A 26,594-nucleotide genomic window follows, 5' to 3' on the forward strand; every position below is an offset into this window, starting at 1 on the left:
ATGATGTAAGTACATGTACAGTATCAAAAAGAGCACCCGGAATACAGGATAGCGTCACTGTCGGGCAGAAACCGCCAATCTCCATATTCTAACTGTTTGTGTTTTTTTCGTAAATGAATGCCCTACTTGATCCCACTACAGTGTCAAACAAAAGCATCAAAAGTAGGAGATCCACAAGCTCGAAATACGGCGCGAAGCACAGCGTTTTGAGCTTGTAGATATGCTACTTTTGATACTTTTGAATTTGAATCCTGAAAAGGAACAGTTTTGGACGTATGAGGTTTCCACCCGACAGAGACGATATGCAAAACAAGTTTCTATTTACATCAATAACAAGTGTTAAATATTGTCAGGGCTAATATCGTTCAACAGTGTCTCATTATCAGGCCAAAATATAATGACATGTACTCACACATAAAGGTCCTCGAGGCTATTTGATAACTTCACCCTCTCAGGGCCTCGCAACCACGACGCACTAAAGGTGGATTATAATAAAAGATGGTGTTGATGTGATCTCTGATTGCAGTGTGTGATCTTTAGGTTCATTTAAAGAGCAAACAAACTTACTTGATCTGATAGATTGGTGGTGCTGCACTTGGATAATCAAGTGGGAGCATTATCTGTTCAAATAAAAATATACTTGTGTTGTTACACAGTAATACATCTCTGAGATTGTACACTCTCTACAGCGGTGGTTCTCACAAGTGGGGTCTGGGGACCCCCCAGGGGGTTCCAGGGGATCCCCAGCTAAATTAAATAATATAGCGTCAAAATCAGTTTAACCACTTTAACCCAATCCACAAGTTTCCTAGGGCATGGTGGGCATTATTTCCTGTCGATTTGATCAGGTATCAGGGATCAAATCGACAGGAAGTGATGCACACAACGTCCTAGGATTAATTAATGGATTAATGGGCTACTTTGAAAATAACTGATCTACAAGCTCACAACACATCATGATACAATGTGTTGTGAGCTTGTAGATCTGCTATTTCTTTTAAAGATCTTGGGGAAAAAATGTTTTAAGACAGAGGCCATGGCCAAATACTTAATTTGGGTTCCTTGACAAGAAAATGTTTGAGAACCACTGCTCTCCAGTTATATTATTTATTTATTATTCATAGTATTTTATTATGTGCAAGCATTTAGGCTATTATGACACGAAACATGATTCATAATTGGTATGATTTTACCTGGAGACATGCGGTGAGTTTGGGCTTCTCCAAGTCAGTGGATATTTTGATGCAAAATATTCTGGATGCTTCATCGATAACACACCATTCATCGCCGTATATGGAAGAAAGTGCCTCCACCTCCTCAATCTATGTGAGACAAGATAGCTATTAGTAAAAAAAATTGATGTATTATATTGTAGTTTTACATCAATTTTTTTTACTAATAGCTAATATGAATACTATAGTTTTATATAGGTAATTCAAAAACTGATTATGTGTTTGGCCAACACTTTATAAAATAAACGTAAATGTAAAATACTATATATATATATATATATATATATATATATATATATATATATATATATATATATATATATATATATATATATATACACATACATACATACATACATACATACATACATACATACATATACATACACATACATATGTTTTTTTTTTACTTGAGTAGCTTCCACCCCTGCAACCCATATTACTATAGTAATATGGGTTAATATAATATGGAATATATTCTGGAGAATATATTCTCCAGAACATAGTTCTGGGTGTGTTTGTTTTAAATTATAGCCTAGAGACAGTCGATGGGTGGAGCCAGGCTAGTCCACATTGCTCATACTGTACATATGTGTATGTGTGTACCGAAATTGGTTGTTTTGACAGCCAGATCCAGTCATATTTATTTGTATGTAATGTTTAGCTCTAAAAGTTGTTGATTTGGTGAGTGTGTGACACAGGGATTCGAGTCCAGATCACACATGACATCTGAACTTTGTTCCCTGTTGTTTCACTGTTTCGTGACGTGCCCCCGGACGGTGCACCGCCCGGCGGTGAGCTAAAATTGCAGATCTTCAAGCTCACAACGCGTCGCGATGCCACGCGTTGTAAGTTTGAAGATCTACAATTTTCGGTGCGCGACGTCATGCTGACGCTGCAGACTCACTGAATGAGCAAGCACACACATATGAGTCAACGCTGTACGGAACCTGATTACTAAAAAGTAGACTTGCTGATGACAGACTCAGATAGACAACTTACTTGAGATTGAAGGTCCCCCTCATTCTGTGAATTTAAGATGTCATCCATTTAATTCATTATAAAGCTGCAACCTTTTTCACGCTTTAAGTCAAAGTAGAGAAGAGCACCGGCTTCACTTAACTCACATGTCACTTGTGAACGAAACCATGTTGTTGACATAATAATACCACTTCCAGGGCAAGGTGCATACGTTTTGCAATCCAGCATGTACCGACCGTACCGACATTCAACAGAAACTTAGAATATCATTCATGTAATGTTATTATATTATGCCAGTATATTTTTATCCATTGCATTGCAGATCAATTCTACCGTAGCGGTAGCGTCTATGAAATATATTAACGGTCCTATTTTGACATTTGCATTTTATTTTGAAACACATTCCTAGCAGCAAGCAGAAATGTCTGCTGCTGCTAGGAATGTGTTTCAAAATAAAGTACGTTGACGCACCTGAAAGTGGACGATTTTTTTTACCGTCACCATAAATGTAAAAATGTATGTATTCTATTCATTTAAAATGTTATGTATTTATTTAATGAATTAATTAATGTTTGCTGTGGTGGCCCTGGAGGCAGGGTTAACTTTTATTTTGAAAAGCAGAGGTGCGCATCCTTGGTTCCGCTGCAGTGACAGGGTTGCCATGGCCGCTTATTATAAGCGACTTTGGGCTTCTTTTTCTGTAAAGTTGCTTGTAAATAATATATTTGTAGTTGCAGGTTGCGTTTTTTTTTGTGGCAATTGTTTCTAAAGTGTAGCTGCTGTGGTTCGTAAACATTTTCATGTCAAGGACCCCTAAATGAATATGAATTTGTCCATACAGACCCCCTATCTGAAAATATTTTGTGCCTCTGGCTAGGTTTTGTTTTTTTAAATAGAAGATCTACAAGTTCACAACTCGTTGCATCACGATGTGTTGTGAGCTTGTAGATCAGCTATTTTCCAAATAGCCGTACTAGGCTACTTCGCTTCTTTTGGGCTTGTTTTCACAGACCTGGTTGCTTATTTCTCTCGCGCAATCTGGCAACTCTGGTGATCAGCTGAATGAGCTGATAACAGTGTAAACACGCAGCAGGGTGTGTATGTTCTGTACGAGTGTGTGTGTATGACACACTTCTTGTTGTTCTTTAACACTATAATAACAGTAAAATGCTGCTCGTCAGGACAATGAGCTGCTTTACAAAAGCACACAGTAACATGTAATAATGTGGCTGCTTCTGCACAATAGTAATAATATATATATAGAAGGAAAATAAGCCAGGAGAGGCTTAAAACAAATCACATGCTGAACTACTCCACACCAAGGACTATGTGAGACCACATTCTTCTCTAAAAGTGTATTTTCTTTTTTTTCTCTGAATTTCCTCGAATTTAATCGGTAAGTGTATAAATCCGTGCTTGTTGTCAATCACTAATTGATATGTTGTAAGAGAAACTATACTATATCTTTTAAAGTTACTTTTTGGTTTGTCGCCTCTAACTAACCCTGTTGCCTGGCATTACTTAAATTGTGGTTGATTTGACATCCAAATCAGTTCATACAGTATAAATCTGAATGCTGTGTAGAAAGAACAGTACCAACAGTTGCATTTCACTATTTAAATTTCCCCAAATATCTAAGTCCTCAGGCTCAGGTCTTCCTTTCTTTCAGATAGAAGCAGATTCTAAATGCTCCAACCTGAAGTGGGGTTAAAGGATGTCACAAGACCAGCTGCATTCTTCATTGTCTGCAGTCTTGAGCACATTAGTTTGGAAATTCTAAAGGAGAATGTGGTTAAAATGAGATAGATTACAAGTATTCTGTTTATATTATAACGTCATTCTTAGTCTACTAACAGTAAATGGAGCACTACATTGCAGTGGACAGTTGAATAATAACTTAATGTTTTAGAATGTCAGACAAACCTGTTTCTGTGCTAATGACACCTTACTTCTCAGTGGTTTAGCTTTACTGGCAAAGCAGAAATCAACACACTGTACTTGGACACCTCAACACAAAAATAATCCATTAATCCTTCATTGTAGCCACCACGTGACAATCCACAATATTGTCAAAATAGGCCTACGCTTTTTTGGGGGCATAACACTAGTAGGGCTGTTGTAACAGAATGAATAACAGGGCTTAAGCTGCATAAAGGAAAAGCAGTGACTTACTTTTATGCGTGAATGTATGCTGGTTTCCTCGTTTTACTCTGTGACAGTGTGGTTTGGAAATCTCCTTGTCTACTGGCAGTAGAGCACATCATGTTACCTTGTATTTGTAGTGCTTATGCACATAGGAAAGCATGTATTTTCTGAATATGCAGTAGACACTCGAGGAAAAAACTGTAGATTTACATTTTGAGAACTTTTAAGAGGTTGCTTTATATCAACACTATTGTGCCTTCCTAAATCTGGTAGGTATGTAGAAATACATCCAGAAGGATCTTAACACCCATAATATTGTTTTTGACTAATAACACAAAGCCATAGATTAGACATTAGTCAGAAACTGAATTTTTAGACCACCAGATTTTCAGAAATCACTGTATTGCGCTAGTCAGAGCAATGGTCATTAAGTTATGGCCATTTGAAGTGTTAAACACTGCTGTAACACTGCTGTACTGCGTTGCAAGTCTGGGTGTTATGTTTGTGACGTCCACCCATTAGGCAATTTTAGTATAGGATAATTGATGAGAAATACTGTCAAACCTTTGGCATGTGCACAACGGTGTTCCTACATTGTAAGATGAAAACGACCCTGATGAAAGCTTGGTTGTTTAATTGTTCTTCTGCAGGGGTCCATGGAGGACCCGGACCCTGAGGAGCAGTTTCTGCGTCATGCCAGGAATGGAGCCCTGACTGGCATCCAGAGTCTGCTCATGTCCAAGATTAAAGAGGAGGCTCACTTTGACATCAACTGCAAAGGTACACAACATGTCATCAGTAGACGGTAGGGCTGGCCAACTAACCGAAAATATATCTAAAGATTAGATCCATTAACCGTAGGCAAATTGAGAAGCAAGTTCTTTTTTTATTTTATTTTTTCTTATTTAGCACATTTAAAAACAACCACGGTTGACCAAAGTGCTGTACAACATAATAAAACGGCATAGGAAAGTGTAATAGACAGTAAACAACATTAACACAGACAATTAAAGCAACATTACAAAAAATCAATAAACAAAGACAGTAGGTAAAGACGATGGTGCGATGAAAAGCAGTCTAAATTCATTCAAAGGTGAGGGATAAGAGGTGTATTTCTTTCTTTATTTAAAAGTGTCAAGGGAATAAGGGGCAGATCTGACTGGGAGTGGGAGGCTGTTCCATAGTTTTGGACCATCCACATGCCAAAAACCCTTTTAGTTTGAGGCGTGTTTTTGGGACCATGAGGAACATCTGAGTGGATGATCTGACTCAGTGGCCTGGGGTTATCGCAGGGGGAGATTAAATCAGAGGTGTATGTTATTGCGAGACCATTAAGATTCAGATACATGCAGGGAAATGAAATCAATAAGCATTCATCCAATTTCAACACACAAGACAGCCTATATAAAAAAAACAACAACATGGGCATGGGCACTGTAAATACAATTACTTTTCATTTAGTCAATTATTGATTTTGTATGTTTTTTCCCCACGTGCTGAATAGGTTTTTGTTTTCTTTATTATTATTATTATTATTATCTTGTGTAAACTCTAGATTCAACCCTTTCAGATTCTTGGACTCAGAAATCTATATAGAATTCTATGTCTTTGTATCAGTCTATCAATGGCCATAAGCTTCATATGAGTGCCTGTCAAGGCTGTGTTTCCCTCCTACAATCATGCAGAGATACCATTGCGACGTGTTGTAAGCTTGTAGGTCGGCTATTTTTGCTACTCACGCACAACAAAATATAGGGCTGAAGTAGTTAAGTGTCTGTATCTGTGTGTATCATTTGTTCAGGCAAGAGTAAGTCCAACCTGGGATGGACCCCGCTTCACCTCGCCTGTTACTTTGGACACAAAGATGTTGTAGAGGAGTTGCTGAAGGTACAGACACTTTTGCTATAAATATACACATATGAAGATGTTTGCATAGGTTTTGAAAGAAGTGCACATGGATAATGTGTGTGCATGTATCTGTGTGTCTCTGTGTTCTCTGTACAAACCGCAGGCAGGAGCAGTGGTCAATTTACCCAATAACGTGGGAGATACACCACTGCATAAAGCTGCCTTCACAGGGAGAAAGGTAATTTGTTTTATTGCCATGAACTGTTACAGTCTAATTCAAGTTGGTCAACTTAACCTTCTGCATCTCTTGTGTGATTAATAAGGTATGATTTTGTGCATGCACTTATTCATCCCCTCATTTAACCAATCACTCACTCGGATCACGTCAATGGCCCAATCACGTACGGCATTGATCAGGAGGTTGTCATGCTGCTGCTACGATATGATGCATGTGCTACTGTCATCAATGGGACAGCACAGATACCCAAAGATGTCACTCACAATGCGGAGATCAGGAGCATGTTGGAAGGTGAGAGAGACAAAGGTTGCATTCTAAGGCCTGATATATACTTAGTTGCACATCGGTGTCGAGCATCAGATTTATTTTTACAAGCTGACACCGTTGTCGACACAATGCCTTGTGAGCTTGTAGATCGGCAATTTTTAGTGCATGACACTATGCGCAACAAAGTATAAATCAGGCATAAGAGGTGTTATCGTGAGCGAGTTTGTAGAAGTGTACTTTGTCAAACTCCATAACTAAATCTGTTTCTGATGCTTAATCAGTGTGACATCGGATAATGTTTATTAATCCTCATGAATCACCATATAAACATGTTATTCAGATGCTTTAATTAATAACACGCTTCATCTTGCTGACGACAGCGGCCGAGAGAACAGAGGAGAGGAAACTGGAGGAGCAACTCCTGGAAGCAGCCAGGGAGGGTGACCTCTCTACTCTAACACAGCTGGTTAGTGTCACATCCACATGTCGGCCTTGTGTTTGCCAACATCTGGATTACACTCTTGCAATGCTGACACCCTCAAATATTCTTACCTGTTGTACTGTAAATCTACTATATTTGTGTAGGATGATAATTTAGCAAAGGCATGGTGTTGGGCTGGAAAGTTTGTGTTGTGTGTGTATCAGAAATTGTAATGCAATGTAAATTTTACATTTACATTAGAGACATTTTTATGTTTTTAACTCGCCATAAAGGCCTTTGCAGACAGGGTACGTCTTAACCAGCGGTTTTAACCGCATGCGAAAAGACGCACGAATCGAACTGGGTGTTCTTTTAAAGTTATTTAAAAAAATGATATTGTCCGTTTTTTCCTTGCGAAAAATCGCACCCTGTCTGCAAAGGCCTAACTGATTTCTTTTTTAAATATGTGGTGCACTGTATCTAGTATTCATGTCTCAATTATATCAGGGCTTTTAGCTAAACTGTGTGTGTGTGTGTGTGTGTGTGTGTGTGTGTGTGTGTGTGTGTGTGTGTGTGTGTGTGTGTGTGTGTGTGTGTGTGTGTGTGTGTGTGTGTGTGTGTGTGTGTGTGTGTGTGTGTGTGTGTGTGTGTGTGTGTGTGTGTGTGTGTGTGTGTGTGCGAGAGCGCCCACGCGCGCGTGTGTGTCCGTGCGTCCGTGCGTGCGTGCACGCGTGTGTGTGTCAGTTACTGTCGTGATGTATCCAGGTTAATTTTCATTTACTTAATTTCTTGTCTATTTGTAGCTCAACAGGAAGAAACCACCAGACTTCAACTGCACTGATCTGTTGGGGAACACCCCGCTCCACTGTGCTGCCTACCGGAGCCAGAATCAGTGTGCCCTGAAGCTGCTCCAGTGTGGAGCTAACCCCAACATCAAGAACAATAACGGTACAGTTGATGAATCACACCATTAATATTCATCAGCCAGAGCCACCTGGGCTCTAGTGACTCTAATCTATTGGCACTTCTAAAAGACCTGTTATTGAAATGATTCGTCACTGTTTCCTCAGGGCTTATTTATACTTCATTGTTATGAAATAACAGATTCTCTTGGTGATAAGCTGCAACCAGGATTTCGGTTTGCACTTGAATATTTGGGACTGACCAACTGGTCGCAGCTTACCACAGATTATGTGCTTGTTGAAAATAATTTATTTTTGTTAACATGAAATAGACTTAAAGGTAGGGTAAGTGATATTTTTTGGTTAAAACAAAAAGTATTTTGTTAAAAGGTTAAAGCACTATATTCTGATAGTTGCGAACGCGGAAGGAGGCGCGGCGAAGCCGCGCCTCCGCCCAAGTGGAGCATACTATGAAACTCTGCTCGGCTTGTGTCTCTGTCTGTGTGTGTGTGTGTGTGTGTGCAGTATGTGTGCACTGCCTGCACTGCCTGTGTGCAACCAACAGAGTGCGCCAGAGTGCAGTCAAAACACACACACACACACACACACACACACACACACACACACACACACACACACACACACACACACACACAGTCCGTAAATACACAATATTTTCGAGCTGCGTTCGCTTCCAGCGTTCGCGCGTCTTACTTGTAATCATTGCTATAGATAGAGTGTTTGTTCAGTAACAAGAGTCTCCCCGTCTCTCCAGCTCTTTAATAAACAGAAAATACATTTTTCGGTAGGTGTCAAAATCTCAGCCAATCAGGAGAAAGTACCCATTTTTAAGCTTAATTTGTATAGTGTTCCAGTTCCATTTCTGTCTGCTCATTTCTTAGTGTCATCACTTCCAATTTCACTTGTTTAATCTGTATCCTGATTGAGTTCTCTGTCCTGATTGGATAAAATTGGAAATGAAACTGAAACTGAAACGAAAATGCATTTTCTGTTTAATAAAGAGGTGGAGAGACAAAGAGACTCCTAATACTGAACAAACACTCTACAGCAATGAGTACTATCAGAATATAGAGCTATTTAACACTTATTTTAACCAAAGCAAATCACTTACCCTACCTTTAATTCTGATACACATGTCCTGTGACTGTGAGACTATAGTGTGTTGATGTGCAACATGTACTAAAATCTCATATTTGTTTATGACGTGTCGATATCTCCCAGGTCAGACGGTATTTGATCTGGCCAATGACACGGTGATGACGCAAGTCTTGGAAGGCAACGTCCATCGAGTGAGTACCCTGTCAGTGGTCTTCCCCAGGTGTCAGGTGGTCAGTCCATTTCCCCTTATGCGTGTTCTCTCTAGAAAGGTCAGAAAGCAGAGAGTAGCATGACAGATTTGATACTATGCCAGCTAATGTCAATTTATGCTTTAAGTTACATTGTCGAACGACACGTCGTACTACGCGTCTCACAACATTCTGAGTTTTTAGCATTCATACTGTCTGCGACTCTCCAACAAACGTCCTCCACAACACCCTTTTGTCATTTTGACGTCACTTTTGTTGTGCGACGAGTCGTTTAACACTTAAACATCGCATAAATTGACTTTAAGGTTACGGGGGGGTTTATATAGCCCCCATTCATATTCTAGAAGCCCAACACACCAATTGAGTTACTCAAGTGCCTACAGATTATATCACAAGGACAATTACATGGATGATATTCAGAATCCGAAAAAAAGGTTATGTGCATCATAATCGACACGAAAATGGTTTTGAATCATGATTGATGTATTATTGTGTGTTTCTTACTTCTGGCTGCTTTAGGGTATGACACGTCATGTCAAGATCTTCGAAGGGCTGCTGTGGAAGGTACAGTACACTGTCAATCAGTAAATATGAACAATACACACCAAAGAACAGAAATAAACTTCATGCTGGACAGAAAAGGAATGCCAAGCTAATGTAGTTTCATCCCACAGAGTTCCAGGTTTTTCGGCTGGCGTTCCTACTGGGTGGTCCTCCAGGACGGGGTCCTGTCCTGGTACTCTAAACAGTATGTACCCTCTCTCAACCGGGAACCACTTTCTCTCTCTCTCTCTCTCTCTCTCTCTCTCTCTCTCTCTCTTCTGCCTTACTCTGTTTTTATGGAGTCTAGCCATCTATAAAAGGGTCGGTCTGTGTGTCTTTGTGCCCAGAGCTGATCTCAACAGCTGGACAGATCAATGCTACATTTCTTGTGCACAATGCCAGTAGGCTTAGTACCTCCACTAATTGTTTTCACATACGTTTTATACTTTTAGAAATATCTAACTTAAATTCTTTCCTTTCTCTCTCCCTCTTTATTCCCCTCTCTCTCTCTGTCTGCCTCCGTCTCTCACTGTAATATGTCTTGTTGAAGGTCAGACGCAGCAGCCAATACCAGAAGGCAGGGTTGTAAGTCCCTAACACAGGCTCACTGTCTGGTAAGTCAGGTTGTCAAGCTTTTACTCCATAGTCCATACTTAACCACTTTCAACCTGGCGTCCCTATTTTGGGCATGTCGTTATTGTCAGAAATATTTTAAATTGGAAAATATAATTTTGCATGACACTGGATATGCTGATGTATGATTATATCGTACATTACTTTGGAGTATTATTGATTATTTACAATGTCATTGCAGATTTGATGTCTTGCTTTTCTGCAGCACTGCAGCAAAATTACACTTTATTTTCTATTCTGTTTCAGATCAAAGCGAAAGATACTTGCTTTTTTACCCTCAAGTGCTTTGATGACAGCTTACATCATTTCAAAGTTTCACCTAAAAATGACCCAGAGGCTACAAGAAAGGTAAGACAAGTGTGTTTGTTTGTCTCTCTCCTCCCTCTCAGGGATCAATGGGTGTTCACTGTTCACAACACGTTGGAACTTTGTTTGCAGACACTAGGCCTGTCACAATTATTACATAATTGCTTGTTCGCAATTATATGAGATAATCGCAATTATTTTTGCATAATTGTCCATTTATCTGTATACATTAATCTGTTGAAAAATAAAATAAGACATTTTGAAAGTATTAAATGATTAATGGCCTGCTTTGGCCTTCCTCAAAGGTCTGAGGAAGAGCCCTGAGGCTGGAAACCTTACATAATAAATTTGTCAAATGGGAGTACTGTATTGGTGTGCAGATATTATTGTTTTTTTTTTAGATTTTGATCCAGCACCCAGCCTAGTAGGTGTGTTTCTTTTATATATTTTTTCCCCAGCCCTACAGTAGTTGACACTAATGGAAAGAGCTCAATGTCTCCTAGGCGTGGTTGGAGGCTCTGGAGGAGCACTCTGCGTACAGTACACACTATTGCTCCCAGGAGCAGAGCAGCGAGGAGGACGAGGAGGAAATGATGTCACTGAGTGGCCTCACAGACTCACTGCAGGTGGCCATAATAAACTACCATTTTAATGATTATATAGCATGAATATAAAAACTAAATCTTATATTAAAATTGGGGTAAGGGAGGACCGGTCAGCGGGCGGACCGGCAGACCACGTCATTATGTCACTATGTCCTCTAGTGTTAAAAATGACATGGCATTTTTCTCTTCAAAATCTTGAAAAATGATACCAATAAATAAGAACTTTAAGTATACTAGTATGTTGGTTCCATTGATCCAAGCCGGAACACAACTGATTGATTGATCATTAGAATAAACATGCTCTGAAAATGCGTGCGGCCCACCCATCTGACCACTTAACACGGCAGGCTGTTAGAAGTTTCTAAGTGGTCATATGGGTGGGCCAGTGGCCACGAATACTTTCGAGATTTTCAAGTGGCCCCTGATCCAGAAAAAGGTTGGGAACCCCTGAGTTATGGTGTTTTTCTCTGTGGTGTCTTTGCCAAAGGAGACACCACACAGTGAATCTCCCTTTTGTAAACGTTTTGCTGCTGTTGCTCTTTGTTACCAGACAGCAGAGGCCAGCCACAACAATCTGGAGAAAGACTTGACCAGTTTCTTCTCCATGGTGAAAGAAGACGGACTGGCAGAACGTAAAATATCTTTCTTTCTTTTTCCTTAAGGTTTTTTTTCCAAGTCTTTATCTTTGAACGCCTACTTATTGAATTGCAGATTCAGATTTAACGCCACACACAGATGGCCACCAAATACACAAAAGTGTCTGCAATGTGCTGCTTTGATATGCAAATATGCAAAATATGTATGTGTTGTGTTGTAAACAAAGTGCAGATTGTAAAAGTAGTGAGTATGTGCTGATTGTTGTACCACAGACCAGGGGGGGGGGATGGCAGGGACCTAGTATAGAACCCTGGGGGACTCTGGTTGACTAAGTATGTAGGGCTTAAGTGGTTACACAGAAATGGCTGTTGATATTTGACTTTGCCCCGCTTTCACCTCAGTGCATTTCTGCCATACTACTGCACCTCATTGTTAACATTCTATGGCCTTTTTGTCCCCTCAGGGTTCCCGCCCGCCCTGCTGCAGAAAATGCGTGAGGTGTGCGTGTTGTCGAGCGAGACCTGCTACAATCTGAACGTCTGTCTCAGCCTCTTCAACAAGCAGGAAGGGGTAGGTGTCAAGTCTCCTGTTACTGCTATCCGTCACACATTTTTGCCTGTTTAGTTCCAGCAGCTACAAGCAATTTATTTTTCACCTCCTCTTACTACGGTGCATGATGAGGGTCTCCCCTGCTTACATACTGGGAGGAACCGGTGTTTAGTTAATAAATGTTAAGATCCTGGAACACTGGTCCGTGGGGGGATGAGTGCGGAATAAGTATCACATTAGGAGGGATGATGTATTTTTGTTAAAATACTTTAGTTTTGCTAAAAAGCTCTAAATCCGATTGTAATCATTGCTATGGAGTGTTTGTTCAGTAACAGGGGTCTCCTGTGTCTCCAGCTCTTTAGTAAATAGATTTTCAGGTGGGGATACCAATTCTATCCAATAAGGATAGAGAACCCCACAAAGATGACTTATCAGCTTCAATTTCCAATCTTGTCTGCAATTTGTTTTTGTTTTATCACTTCCAATTTAACTTGTTTATCCTGTAAAAGTGCTCTTGCCTGATTGGATAAAATTGGTATCTTGACCTGAAAATGTATTTTCTGTTAACTAAAGAGCTGGAGAGAAGGGGAGACCCCACTTTTTGGCATTTGGAATTTAGAGCTATTTAACACAAATGTTAACAAATAAATACTGCTTATACCACCTTTAACCACATAACATAAGCCCTAATGTATACTTTGTTGTGTGAAATGAGTATGAGTAAGTATTGCACAGCAAGAACATTGATGTCGTGTTGTAGTGTAATGCGGCAAAAAACATTGAAAATGTTTAAAAATCTTTGAATGATTTCTACTGTAATGAGACCTCTATAATGACATGCTCAAAATAGGGACGGTAGGTTGAAGAGATGGTTTAATTCTAATTACACCTCACAGTTATTAAATTATTATTCTTTTTAGGTCTTTTGACCCGTGGGTGAGTCGTCCCTTATGGTCATACCTACTGTATACTGTAGGTATACAGAAATGTGCGGATTCCACAATGAACAGGACACCACAGTATTTTGTGATAAACACAGATTCTTCTTTTTTTCAGTTAAACATCGCTCTATACATTCTAGTTAATACATAGTATGTGCCTTGTGAACCGACAGTAGGCACTGTATGTAGGAAAGTAGGTGCCATGTAGCCTAGAGAAAGCCTGCTCGTTGGCATGATGTAGCAGAGACGTCATTGAGAGTTGCTACACTGACACTCCAGTGTTTCCTCTGTGATCTTCATCTGTGACAGCCCCATGTTTATTCTACCATCATCCTCTCTGCTCATAACATTGTTACAGAGGCATGCTGTTTATTCTGATCTTTGTTTGCACAGAGGCACACCCTTTATTCGACTATTGCCTACATTGTGTTGCTTGTGGGCATAGAATTATGCCAATATTATTTAGGTTACTATATTTACATTGCAATTAATTTATAACTTTAAATTTCAATCATATTTTACAAATGGGCAATCAAATACAACAAAACATTTGAAAATGTGATGTGAATCAATCAGTATAGAGGGGCCTCCTCTGCAGACGTTCGATACCTCAGTCTCAGTGAAGAGATGGATGGAAGAGGGACAGATTTTGGTGGGTGCACCTACAGTACCGTTTTTATTATTTGAGAATCACGTTTATTTTATTTTTTTTCAATATCATATATCAAGTTAATTAATCGATTAACCAAGTGTTATTTCATACTTCGTTGCACAACAGTGCCCTCGGCTATTTAAAAAATAAAAAATCTTTCTTTGAAACCTTTCGCCTATAATGGCATGCCCAAATTAAGGGATCGATTATTAATCGATTATTCTATAAACGTATCGATTACCAATTACTTCTTTTAAATAATGCATTAAATTGATTAGTTCAATTGACTGTTGCACCCCTAGTAAACTAGTGGCTTATAAGTGAGCTAAGCCTCATTGCATTCCAGAGGACTATGAAATGCAGGACTCCCGTGCTTCCAGCATGGAGGTGTTGAAATAGCATTGTTACAGTAGATGGAGGCCAACGCTATTATTTGAATTGGTTTGTTCACAGACCGGCATTTGTGCACGTACTATACATCCATGAGCATGAGTTTGTTCGTGCATGTCTGTAAATACTATTTCTCTCTCCTTGTAGAGAGGTCTGTTTAGGGCGCTCGGGTGACGCAGTGGTAAAGTAGCTGCCCACCACCGCGGAGTCTGGGGGTTCGAATCCACCGTGGTGCATCCGGCTTAGTCGGGTGGTATAGGAACACAATTGGCCCGTGTTCGGGGGAGGGAAGCCGGGCGGGCGGGGAGGGGAGGGTGATATTTGTCACTACACATACTCCTACGGGCTGGGCGGCACCTGTCAGCAGGGAATGTTGGGCGGGAGGAGTAGGACGAAGGCTCTACGTCCTCCCGGTGGGGGCTCCTCACTGGCAGGTGAGCCAGTAGGATACAACAGCAGTGACAACAGCACCCAAAATGTGTGTGGGGTGGAATCAATTGGTATAACGACTAAATTGGGGAGAAAAAGGGCTAAAAAAAGAGAGAGAGTGCTGTTTAAATTAACAGATGTAAAGACTGTAGTGGTCATGGTCACACATACTGTACGTAGGCAGTCCTGTGTCCTTATACTTCCTCTGTACCCCTTTGTTGACTTGAATGGAATTCAAGGAACTGGTACGGATTCCAGCGTTCCATTGTTAGCGGTGTACAGGAAGGTGTCAACGGCAGAACACGTCGAACTGCACTGATTGCAAATGTCACTCACTGATAAGATCTAATTAAGGTATGCAAGAGTGTTTAAATGCAGTTCAGGGCAGCTGGAATTCCCTCACTGAGATGACTCACAGCTGCTGATATGACTAGCAATGTGGCTGGCTCTGTAGGAGTAAACAAGATGGCACCATGTAAGACTTTCTAATATGTTTTCAATATTCATTTTTATTTCAGTTACTCAATCAGAATGCATGCATGCAACCACGCCATATAAATCTTTCTCTCTGTTCAGTATTGCCATGCATGGCTACTATCTTTGTCACTCTCTGGGAAGTGTACCACATAACAAATAAGTCTTCCACGTATCTTCTGACATGACTTAGGACATAAACAAAAGCCCCCCGGCTCCCTCTTCCATATAGTCTATTTTACACTCTTTGTTCAAACACATTATCATAGTAATTCGTGATTGATATGATGTCAACAGACACACTTGAAAGTATCCATTACTAAGGGAATCATCGAAGAATGAGGCTGCAACTATTGCTTATTTTCTTTGCGATTATCAAATTCAATTAATGGAATATTCGAGACGCACAGTCTTTAAATCATTTATGTCTTTGATATAAACAAATCAATGCAAAACAAATTCTAATACTGATGCAGCGCATTGTGAGCTTGAAGATCTGCCATTTTCGTTCTAAGAATTGTTTTCTCCCGAATCACATTTATTTTATTCAACTCGATTATCGATGTTTTTTAAATAATCGATTAAATCGATTTACCGTAGCACCACTACATTGAAGAATGAGCACACATCTTCATGTTTTCCGCTCTGATGCCTAAATGAGAGATTTGGCAAACGGTTCATATTCCAAGTCCACAGCTGTCATTTGATCTCCTCTCGTCCAAAGGAGTCAGGTTGTCAGCCGAGCCATCTGAGATGGCCGCTTCAGGATACCTTGTCCTCCGTTACAGAGAAAACATGTCTCTCTCAGCGCTGGGTCCCATCTAGAGGCCCTGTGATGCTGCCGTCTCCGTCCATGATGTCTGTTATCTCAGAGGACATACTGTAGCAGAGAGGTTATCAGGGTGTCACCATGCTGTGTATATTTACACCAGGGGTTCTGAAAATAGCTGATCTACAAGCTCACAACTTGTCTCATTGCGAGTTTGTGGATCTGCTGTTTTCACTATTTCTTACAAGTGTTGTATTTATTCATGGATTTGTATTTATTTATTTTTATTTCATTTTTTTTTTTATAAACGTTTTTCCTTCTGATTTTGTTTTAGATTTTTTTGTTTTTTAAGATCTGAAAAAGGGGTTATTTAGGCTACTCGTGGCCCATAAAAGCGGTTGCATGACCCAGAAATGGGTCTTGACCCATTAGTTGGGAAACAACAAACAAATTCCACGCTAGACTGCTGGATGCTGAGCGTGATGCGCTGACATTTTCCCATGTTCCCATTAATCCCTGGAACTGGATTTGGTATCGGCTGGTAATTCTTATTGTCTGCAGTTATTTGTCATGAGTCATTTGTTGAGTGTTACACATTCTTTTCAACTGTGACTTTATCACAGGTGTGTGTTGACTGTTGACTGCTTGCTGTTCGTGTTTGTGTGTGTGCGTGCGCGTGTGCATGCGTGTGTGTTCGTGCGGATGCGTGTCTGCATTTGTGTGTGTGTGTCCAGGTGCGCAGTCTGAAACTGGAGCAGGAGGTGGAGAAGAATAAGATCTTGTCGGAGGCGCTGCAGACACTGGCCACAGAGCATCACGAACTTGAGCAATCCGTCGTCAAGGGGTCGTCTCCGCGCAGCGCCCTCAGCGAGGATGAGTTCTACGACGCCGTGTCTGGTGAGTCAACTGTTTGATTAAAACTACACGGCTGATGATGGAAGAGTTTTGAGAAGGGCTCCGTTGTTCACCTTTTATAGGGCTGAAACTATCGAGTATTTCCTTATCGATTATTCTATTGATGACTTTTTTGATTAATGGAGAAGCACTTTTTATTCTAGTCTTTTATTTTCAATATATCAATGGTTCTCAATGGTTTTTAAATTTCAAAGTCTCCCCCTTAACTCTGACAGTATACAAATGGAACCAAATGGACCTGTTAGGGTCCATTTGGTTCCATTTGTATACTGTCAGAGTTACAGACTTGTAAGGGTTAATTTATTGCAATGGTTAATCGATTCAGAGAATCCCTGGATTCCACTTTGAGAACCACTGGTATCAATGAATCGATTAACCTCTTAAGCCCTACTTTATACTTCGTAGCACAACAGTGTCATGCACAAATAGTGGAAAATAGCGGATCTACAAGCACACAATGTGTCACGATGCGACAAGTTTTGAGCTTGTAGATCAGTTCACTATTTTTTAACGTTTTTTCACCTACAGTATAATGGCATGCCTAAAATAGGGATTGATTTCTAATCGATTGTTTTATTGTCGATTATTTTGTAACTGTTGCACCCCTACACCTTAATGTGGCACTGGAACACTGTCTTGTGTGGTGGATGGCTTTGGTGTCAACATGGCTCCTCATGTTACAAGTGTTTTGAATGTTGTGCTAGAGCTACTTGAAGCCATTTCACACAACAGCTAATTGTATCTTTGTTGGAATACTTGCATGACAACCAAATAAAATGTAAAAGAAATATATAGAGAGAGAGACTTGGTTCATTCCTGACAACGGGAATTGTGATAAGCCTTTATTTAAACAAAACAATGTTAAGTCAATGAGTAACTTTGGTTACGCTATTGCAACGTTGGATTAAAAATGTCTTATGTTATGTTATCAGTTTATCATATTCACTTGTGTTTGCAGAAGCTTATAACGTTTGACAACAACAATAATAAAAGGAAAGCACATGTGTTTAACAGACAATTTGTTTATCTAATTTGCTCTGTTACTCTGTTGCAAAAGAAAAAAGTAGGTGGTGGTGTAAGAGATGTTTTGTTGTTAAAATAAGTGTTAAATAGCTCTATATTCTGATAGTAATGATTGCTATAGTGTTTGTTCTGTAACAGGGGTCTCTTTAGTGAACAGAAAATGCATTTTCACATCAGAATACCAATTTTATCCAAACAGGAGAGGGAACTCATACAGACTTAAGGATAAACAAGTGAAATTGGAAGTGAGCAGGAAATGAGCAGACAAGATTGGAACTGGAACACTATAACATTTTACCAGATAAATCGGTACTCTCTCCTTTTTTGGCTTAAATTGTCAACCTTCCTGAAAATGTATTTTCTGTTTAATAAAGAGCTGGAAAGACGGTAACTGAACAAACACACCATAGCAATGATTACTATCAGAATATTTTAAACAAAAAATGTTTTGTCTTAGCCAAAAAATATCACTTGCACTACCTTTAACTCTTTCTTTTGCTGTGTGTAACGTATCTATGCCAACATGGCAGATCCATATTGTTGGACCTCTTACACTACCTACACATTGCTAGTGTTACAGTATAGCAACGACCTGTCTTAACTAGGTGTGACATTCCTAGCACATAAACCTGTGCATGCATGTGTGCTGTGTGGCTGTTTGTCTCAGAGTCAGAGTCAGAGCATTCCCTGAGCGGCTTTGAGACAGTGGCCAGCAACTCCTTTGACGAGGAGGAAGGCTCCGTCCTGTTCAGCAGCAACCGCAGCAGCCCCACCAGCATGTTACAAGACCATCACCATGGCAACGAGGAAGAGGCTCAACCTAACGGAGTCCTGGAGGAACATAGGTCAGCAGCTGCATGTGTGTGTGTGTGTGTGTGTGTGTGTGTGTGTGTGTATGTGTGTCTGCGTTTTCAAAGTGGACGAGTTGGCCTAGCTATGTTTTTAAACTACGTAGTAAAATCCGGAGAGATAATTCTACCCCCGGGAGTGAAAATAAATACTCTCAGGGTTAAATTAACACTTTTCACGTCTTTACTGAAGGTCTTGCCAAGTCAAAGTGTGAATAATTTAGAGAGTGGGCCGGCGCGCTGGAGTCCAGAGAAAGGCTTGCGTTGAGGGGACTGATCTGGGTGGCGTAAAACATTGATGAGGTCACAGTGTGTGTAATGCAATAATCGGAACTCGGCACGCTCCTGTGTCGACTAATCTCTCCATTGTGGCTGTTGGAAGCTGGGTTCAAGCTTTACAGATTTGGCCACTAGTTTGAACGCTTTTTCACACATTTTGTCTCTTTTATTATATATTATTATATGTATTAGTAGATGCACATGTCGGTCTAAAAATATAAGAAAAAAAGATTAACCTTCAAACTTAAATAGGTTTAAATAGATATGCATAATAGTCTCTTGACTTGGATGAAAGCTGCAATCCATAACTTTCATGTTTACCACTCTGCCCAAAAAAGGCATCCCCTCTTGGTCAGGGGTGATATGGCACTATGAGCTTCAGGCAATATTACTTTATGGGCGGCCATAGCTGAATGGGTAGAGAGGCCGCCTGGGAAACGACAGGTCCCAGGTTTGAGCCACGGCAATGTGCCCTTAACAGCGAAAATAGCAGACCTACAAACCCACGACGCGTCGCATCCGTGACGCGTCGTGAGTTTGTAGGTCTGCTAGATTTGGCGCGTGACACCGTTGTGCGACGGAGCATAAATTAGCCTTAACACCTTGCGTTTGGGTGTTGGCTATCAGTCTGGGCGCTGGTCCAGTGTGTCAGCATTACCTGCACCTGAAACTACACTACAGCCTTTTGTTTTGGACTGGAGACTGTATTCGCTTGAATAAGATATGAACGTTGCATCCATTACATGTCTGGCACATTTAATCTGTTCATATACTGAGTAGTCACATTTCATCAGTTGTAGAAGTCGGCACACTTCATAAAGCCTTATTTTGTGTGTGTGTGTGTGTGTGTGTGTGTGTGTGTGTGTGTGTGTGTGTGTGTGTGTGTGTGTGTGTGTGTGTGTGTGTGTGTGTGTGTGTGTGTGTGTGTGTGTGTGTGTGTGTGTGTGTGTGTGCGCGTTTTGTGTTCAGGACCAGTTTACCTGCACCTATGTTCTCAAGAAATGACTTTAGCATCTGGAGCATCCTCAGGAAATGCATTGGAATGGTAAGCTTTCATTCAATACACAATCAAGTATAAATGATACAGTATAAGATGTTGAAGGTGGTGTAAGGGATATTTGTTGTTAAAATAAGTGTTAAATAGCTCTATATTCCGATATTACGATTATAATCATTGCCATAGGGTGTTTGTTCAGTAACAGGGGTATCCCCATCTCTCCAGCTATTTGGTAAACGGAAAATACATTTTTAGGTCGGAATACCAATTTTGTCGAATCAGGAGAGAGAACTCATACAGGATTCAGGATAAACAAGTGAAATTGGAAGTGCTGAAACAAAACAAATGAGCAAGCAAAACTCGGAACTCTCAGTCTGGAGGTCTTTTCTGGAACTGTTGCCCCCGCGACCGACTCTGGATAAGCGGTTGAAGATAAATGGATGAATGGAAATGATCTTTGTGGGGTTCTCTCTCCTGATTGGATCACATTGGTATTACCACCTGAATCAGAATATAGAGATATAAACTTTTAACTACACTTTTTTTGTTTTGTACAAAAACATATCACTTATTCTTTAAAGGTAGGGTAAGTGATTTTCTTTGGTTAAAATAAGTGTTAAATAGCTCTATATTCTGATAGTACTCATTGCTATAGAGTGTTTGTTCAGTAAAATGAGTCTCCTTGTCTCTCCAGCTCTTTATAAAACAGAAAATGCATTTTCGTTTCAGTTTCAGTTTCATTTCCAATGTTATCCAATCAGGATAGAGAACTCAATCAAGATATAGATTAAACAAGTGAAATTGGAAGTGATGACACTAAGAAATGAGCAGACAAAATTGGAACTGGAACACTATAAAAATGAAGCTTAAAAATGGGTACTTTCTCCTGATTGGCTGAGATTTTGACACCTACCGGAAAATGAATTTTCTGTTTATTAAAGAGCTGGAGAGAAGGGGAGACTCCTGTTACTGAACAAACACTCTATAGCAACCTCTATATATAACCTTTTAACAAAATACTTTTTGTTTTAACCCAAAAATATCACTTGCCCTACCTTTAAGTTGACACTTACAAAATGTAGCCTACGAAAGAACTACACACTTAATGTACTGAAACATTTGTATTCCTGTTATGGTTTCAGTGCTTAGAGCATGAAAGGGTTCAGCCATGTCAGAATCTTGCTTGATTGCTGGCTTCCCAGGAGGGCAGGGAATATATAGAGCCTTGTGTGCACACTAATCCTTCATTTAGCTCCAACCAATGCTTTCTTTTGTCACCAAATTACATTAGGGATGTTCATAAAACGTGATTTTTTAAATTGTACTTTTCATAGCATCCGTCATCGCTGCATCTTCTGTGCAGCTGATCCATGGCTGCACACTGTAGCTTATCTATTGACTAGCTGTCATAGAATGTGTTCTATTGACTAGCTGTCATAGAATGTGTTCTATTGACTAGCTGTCATAGAATTTGTTCTATTGACTAGCTGTCATAGAATTTGTTCTGTTGAAAACAACCAAAGTGTTTCAGGGGTTCTTTTTCTCACTTCGACCAATGTTTAGGAGCTCTCCAAGATTACGATGCCAGTGATCTTCAATGAGCCCCTCAGCTTCTTGCAGCGTCTCACAGAGTACATGGAACACACCTACCTCATCCACCAGGCCATCGCCTCCCCAGACTCTATTGAGAGGATGAAGGTATCCTCTACATCAGTGGTTCTCAAACCTCTTAATTTAACCCATTAAGACCTGAGTCGATTCTTAAAAAATGTCTAAATCTCAACAGTTTTTTTTTTTAAATCTGGAAAATATTTTTTCAAGATTTTTCAAAAATAGCCCAAAGAAATCTTAAAATGAGACGCAGATGCGTCCCCGGTCTTAATGGGTTAAGGGACCTCCATAACTCTGAGAATGTACAAAGACGGGTCCTTTTGGTTCCGTTTGTACACTCTCAGAGTTACGGGTATGTAAGGGTCCATTTGGACCCCCTCAAGGAATCCTGAGGGTCCCTGGAGTCCTGGACCCCACTTTGAGAACCACTGCTCTACATATCTTGATGTGATGAGTTGTGAGCTGTATTGATCAAAGTTCTGTAGTTTTATATAGTTTCCCAGTACAGTTCTGTAGTTTATTTTTTCCAGTTTCGTCTTTTTTCCTAAATATTGTATTTTTACATAGCAGACACACCAATCAAAACAAAGAAAAGAAAAAGCACGAGGACTTGAAATACGAGAACTGTGCAGTAATTGACACAATGAAGGCTTTGTTCCGGTTGTCAGTTAGCAATGGCTTTCAAATGTTCATTTGCTGAATGTGAGCGAAGTGTTGATAGCACCACACTCATTACCCATTAAGACTATGCATAGTTTGTAATTGTGACCAATTGTGACCAAGCCCAGGGTGAAATGAGGAACATAACACGAGGATAGCTCCATGAACAGTAGCTTTATTGCTGCAGGGATGAACAGAGGCTCTCAATCGGCCCACAGCTGCATGTAAACTGGCAAATAATAATATAAAAGATGGTCTCAGTGCACACATTGTAGACACAAACTGTAGACACAATAATGTGCTGCACATAAAGAAAGCTTTCTTTCTGCTCCTAGAGCATGTGGACTTGTCTCAGAACCAGCCTCACTGCAACAGAAAGTTACAACAGGATTAGGTGACTTATAGGGGTTTTTCACTTAAAAACATGTCTACTCGTGCTTTTGTGTGCACACCAGACAGTGGGTGAACACTTCCTTTAATTGCACAATAACCGTAGTAGGCTATGGATTTTCGCCTTGCATTCATATGTAGTGATGTTGTATGTGCCTGCAGTGTGTAGCGGCGTTTGCAGTTTCGGCCGTGGCCTCCCAGTGGGAGCGGACCGGTAAACCCTTCAACCCACTACTTGGAGAAACCTACGAGCTGGTCAGGTAAGAGGGAAATGCACAGCATGTGTTCAACACAGTTTATGTACTTAAAGCTGCAAACCGTTATTTGTTTTAGTGAAGAAAATTATATTTTAATCAATCTGTTGGAGTATGTTAACTAACAACTATGGTGGTCGTTAGTGATGAGCGGGTCGACCCGTAACCCGTGGGTCAACCCGCGGCGCGGGTGGGTCGAGTCAGAATTTCAGAGGCAATTATGCGGGCTGTGGGTAAGCGGGTCAGCCGCTCTCACACGCAAAAAAAATAAAAATAATCACATGCTCTTGTTTTGTCTGTATTCCTAATAAGAATAAGAATAATAACAATAAAACAGTTTGAATATACTTGGGGATTCTTTTCTGACCATGATTTTACAAAATTAAAAAAAAAATCGCGGGTCGCGGGGCGGGTTGAGCCATAGATTTATATATGGGTTCGCGGGGTGGGTTGAGGCGGGTTGGGTTCCGTCGCGGGGCGGGGCGGGGCGGGTCATGAAAAAACCCGACCCGCTCATCACTAGTGGTCGTGGTTATTCTACCTTCTCTTTTATCGAGAAGTTTACATCCTGTGTTTGAGTAGGACACCTACTGGTTGACAAGCGGTATTGCAAGAAGCTCAAAAGCCAAACGCTATTATCCTCTGCCCCAGTGGTTCTCAAAGTGGGGCCCAGGGACCCTCAGGGTTCTAAATGGACCTTGCAGGTCTGTTGCTCTGAGAGTGTACAAATGGAGCCAAATGGACCCGTCTTTGGCTCCATTTGTACACTCTCCGAGTTCTGGGGATCCTTGAAATTAAAACGTTTGAGAACCAATGCTCTGCCCAAACTAGCATTCTGTATTAGCTCAGCATGTAGAACTTTTGGCACTCGCATGGTTCACATCCCAGACAGGACAGGAAAGTTATGGATTTTGTTGTTGTTTTCAATTGTTTCTCTGTCAATCCGTCAGAGAGGACCTGGGCTTCAGGTTGATATCGGAGCAAGTCAGCCACCACCCTCCCGTCAGCGCCTTCCACGCTGAGGGCCTCAAGCAAGACTTCGTCTTCCACGGCTCCATTTACCCCAAACTCAAGTTCTGGGGCAAAAGCGTGGAAGCCGAACCGAAGGGCGTCATCACGCTGGAGCTGCCCAAGTGAGAGAAAGAGAACAAATTAACCAACGTTTTTGAAAGGCTTTGGTTGAAATCAACGCACCGGCACATTATGCTACTTTTACAGTGATTTGGACCAGATGTTTGCCACGATTCCGTTCTCACCGTTGTCTCCCCAGGTACAACGAAGCCTACACATGGACAAACCCCTCATGTTGTGTCCACAACATCATTGTGGGCCAGCTGTGGATTGAGCAGTATGGTTCAATGGAGGTGATTAACCACAAGTAAGGACATGCAAACCAACACTGTTATGCTGAACTCACACCAGTAGGCTGCAAGCGAATCCTTAGTGCAGAAATGTGCAAAATGCAATAAATGTCTGAGGTATGGGTGACACCCTCGTAAGCAAGTTTTGCTCAAGTGAGCGCTCCGGTGCTCAGAGTGGATCAAAGCGAGCAGCTGCGCCAGCAGGACACACTCACACTCAGAGAGGAGATGTACAGACTGTACAGATTGTTTCTGGCAGATTGTGTGTAAATGATTTATTAGGTAAGAAATAGACCATGTTGTTGCTCAACCTTGATTAGTTTCACACTTACAACTGCTAGTTTAAAACTTTATCAATATAATAAATGGTGCATTGTATATACTGTAGCACCTTTATCCAAAGTAATTTACAATGTGCATTACATTCACCCATTCACACACACATTCACACACTGACAGTGGAGGAAAGCATGCAAGGCACCAACCTGCTCATCGGGAGCGGTTTAGGGTTCAGTGTCTTGCTCGAGGACACTTCGACACTAACCCAGTGGGAGCCAGCCAGGAACGTGAGCCTTCCGTTTCACAAACGGCCGCTCTACCCCCTGAGCCACTGCCACCCAATATTCGCTACTGCTATAGAGTAGTCCGTTTCTGTGGTGTCGAGTGTATACGCCGTGTCCACGCCTACTTCAGAGTACAGAGCGCTACTGATTGGCTGCCGCTCTGACTCACCACACAGCGACGGCTGCAAAGTGGAATTTTTCTCAACTTTGACTTTTGCTGGCTCCGCCTCCTGCCGCAGTGGGGAAAGCGGCGATCGCTCCTCTCCATAGACAAGGCACTGAACCTCTCCGCTTACACACAGCAGCGAAATACCACAGCTGGTGTGAATTCAGAGTTACACCTGGGAATGTGCTTGGTTGGTACACTGCTACTAAATGATGTGCAAATGGAATCCATTTGCACATTCTCAGAGTTAAATTAACACTGATTATTTATTTGACTGTGTAGACAGTCTATAGCTTGTGTCTTGTATTAGACACCATACTTAAACATCTCATATGAAAGTGCACGTTATCTGCTGTAGACGAGCACTGACACTTCTGAAGTCAAAGACTTGTTGAGGAAGTTTGTCCCGCAAACTAAGAGAAGAAATGTAAAAAATGAGGAAGCTTTGTTGTATGACTGGAAAAAGGAAAAGTATGACTGTGCTGTTATTTCTGCATTTTTACCCAGAACTGGTGAAAGGTGCTGCCTGAATTTCAAACCATGTGGCCTCTTTGGCAAGGAACTGCACAAAGTTGAAGGCTATATTCTGGACAAAAGGTATTTTTTCGACTCAAATCAACATAAGCAAACAAACATAAGTACGTAACGTAAGTGACATCACCAGTGCAACAGTAGTGCTTACATGCTTTATTGGCTTATGGTATTACTTTATGATAACATAAATACATATTTATAAAATGAAAGACTGTTATAAGACTGTTATATAGCTGTGATATTCAACCATTGTATCTAATCAATATGTACTTAATATTGATAAAAAGCAATCTCATGTACATTGTCCAACTACTGCAGAAATGTTGGCCTACTGTATATTTGTAAAAGGACATTTATCTTAGTATAACTTTTTTTTTATTTTATTTTTATTGATAAGTTAAACACGATCAATGTGAGGTTGAAACCTTGTACAGTATGTCCAAAACTGTTACTTGAAATGTAATAAAGATGGATTCAATTCAGTTATTCTTTAGTCACATGCTCTTGTTAATACTTTTCATTGGTTCAAATTTAATAAAAACACAGAAACACTTTCACTTAAAAAAAAGCAATTTTTTATATAGCGAAAATAGCAGATCTACAAGCTCAACGCGTCGCGACTATTTTTGCTAATTTTGTGCAACACTCTTGTACGATGAAGTAGGGCATTCTTTTACATACAAAATACTGATATGCAGCTGATTTCCAAACTGCACTAGTTTGGAAATGACCGTTCTGTCTAT

The 26,594-nt window shown here is 40.5% G+C and overlaps 2 protein-coding genes across 4 annotated transcripts in view; one reads left to right on the plus strand and one right to left on the minus strand.

Annotated features, from left to right (window-relative positions):
* The window catches only part of impact (impact RWD domain protein), a 38,367-nt gene extending 35,924 nt beyond the window's left edge, over positions 1 to 2,443 (minus strand). For both annotated transcript variants that reach the window (XM_084067058.1, XM_084067059.1), the window contains exons 1-4: positions 2,235 to 2,443; positions 1,194 to 1,322; positions 568 to 620; positions 413 to 475 (exon numbers count right to left, since the gene is read on the minus strand). In XM_084067058.1, the coding sequence (XP_083923184.1) occupies positions 413 to 475; positions 568 to 620; positions 1,194 to 1,322; positions 2,235 to 2,282 (293 nt within the window). In that variant the 5' untranslated portion in view covers positions 2,283 to 2,443. The remainder of the gene's footprint in view (positions 1 to 412; positions 476 to 567; positions 621 to 1,193; positions 1,323 to 2,234) is intronic.
* A 908-nt stretch (positions 2,444 to 3,351) lies between these two features.
* osbpl1a (oxysterol binding protein-like 1A) overlaps positions 3,352 to 26,594 on the plus strand; it is a 28,696-nt gene continuing 5,453 nt past the window's right edge. For both annotated transcript variants that reach the window (XM_084067052.1, XM_084067053.1), the window contains exons 1-23: positions 3,352 to 3,609; positions 5,009 to 5,138; positions 6,160 to 6,245; positions 6,370 to 6,444; positions 6,624 to 6,735; positions 7,092 to 7,177; positions 7,936 to 8,080; positions 9,277 to 9,344; positions 9,882 to 9,926; positions 10,037 to 10,110; positions 10,456 to 10,519; positions 10,785 to 10,886; positions 11,348 to 11,470; positions 12,000 to 12,081; positions 12,510 to 12,616; positions 16,985 to 17,147; positions 18,856 to 19,033; positions 20,285 to 20,360; positions 21,876 to 22,010; positions 23,136 to 23,233; positions 24,178 to 24,360; positions 24,498 to 24,605; positions 25,825 to 25,914. In XM_084067052.1, coding sequence (XP_083923178.1) covers positions 5,015 to 5,138; positions 6,160 to 6,245; positions 6,370 to 6,444; positions 6,624 to 6,735; positions 7,092 to 7,177; positions 7,936 to 8,080; positions 9,277 to 9,344; positions 9,882 to 9,926; positions 10,037 to 10,110; positions 10,456 to 10,519; positions 10,785 to 10,886; positions 11,348 to 11,470; positions 12,000 to 12,081; positions 12,510 to 12,616; positions 16,985 to 17,147; positions 18,856 to 19,033; positions 20,285 to 20,360; positions 21,876 to 22,010; positions 23,136 to 23,233; positions 24,178 to 24,360; positions 24,498 to 24,605; positions 25,825 to 25,914 — 2,324 coding nt within the window. In that variant the 5' untranslated portion in view covers positions 3,352 to 3,609; positions 5,009 to 5,014. The remainder of the gene's footprint in view (positions 3,610 to 5,008; positions 5,139 to 6,159; positions 6,246 to 6,369; positions 6,445 to 6,623; positions 6,736 to 7,091; positions 7,178 to 7,935; positions 8,081 to 9,276; positions 9,345 to 9,881; positions 9,927 to 10,036; positions 10,111 to 10,455; positions 10,520 to 10,784; positions 10,887 to 11,347; positions 11,471 to 11,999; positions 12,082 to 12,509; positions 12,617 to 16,984; positions 17,148 to 18,855; positions 19,034 to 20,284; positions 20,361 to 21,875; positions 22,011 to 23,135; positions 23,234 to 24,177; positions 24,361 to 24,497; positions 24,606 to 25,824; positions 25,915 to 26,594) is intronic.

Source organism: Gymnoscopelus microlampas, assembly GCF_963454915.1.
Source record: "Gymnoscopelus microlampas genome assembly, chromosome: 9".
Taxonomy (NCBI): Eukaryota; Metazoa; Chordata; class Actinopteri; order Myctophiformes; family Myctophidae; genus Gymnoscopelus; species Gymnoscopelus microlampas.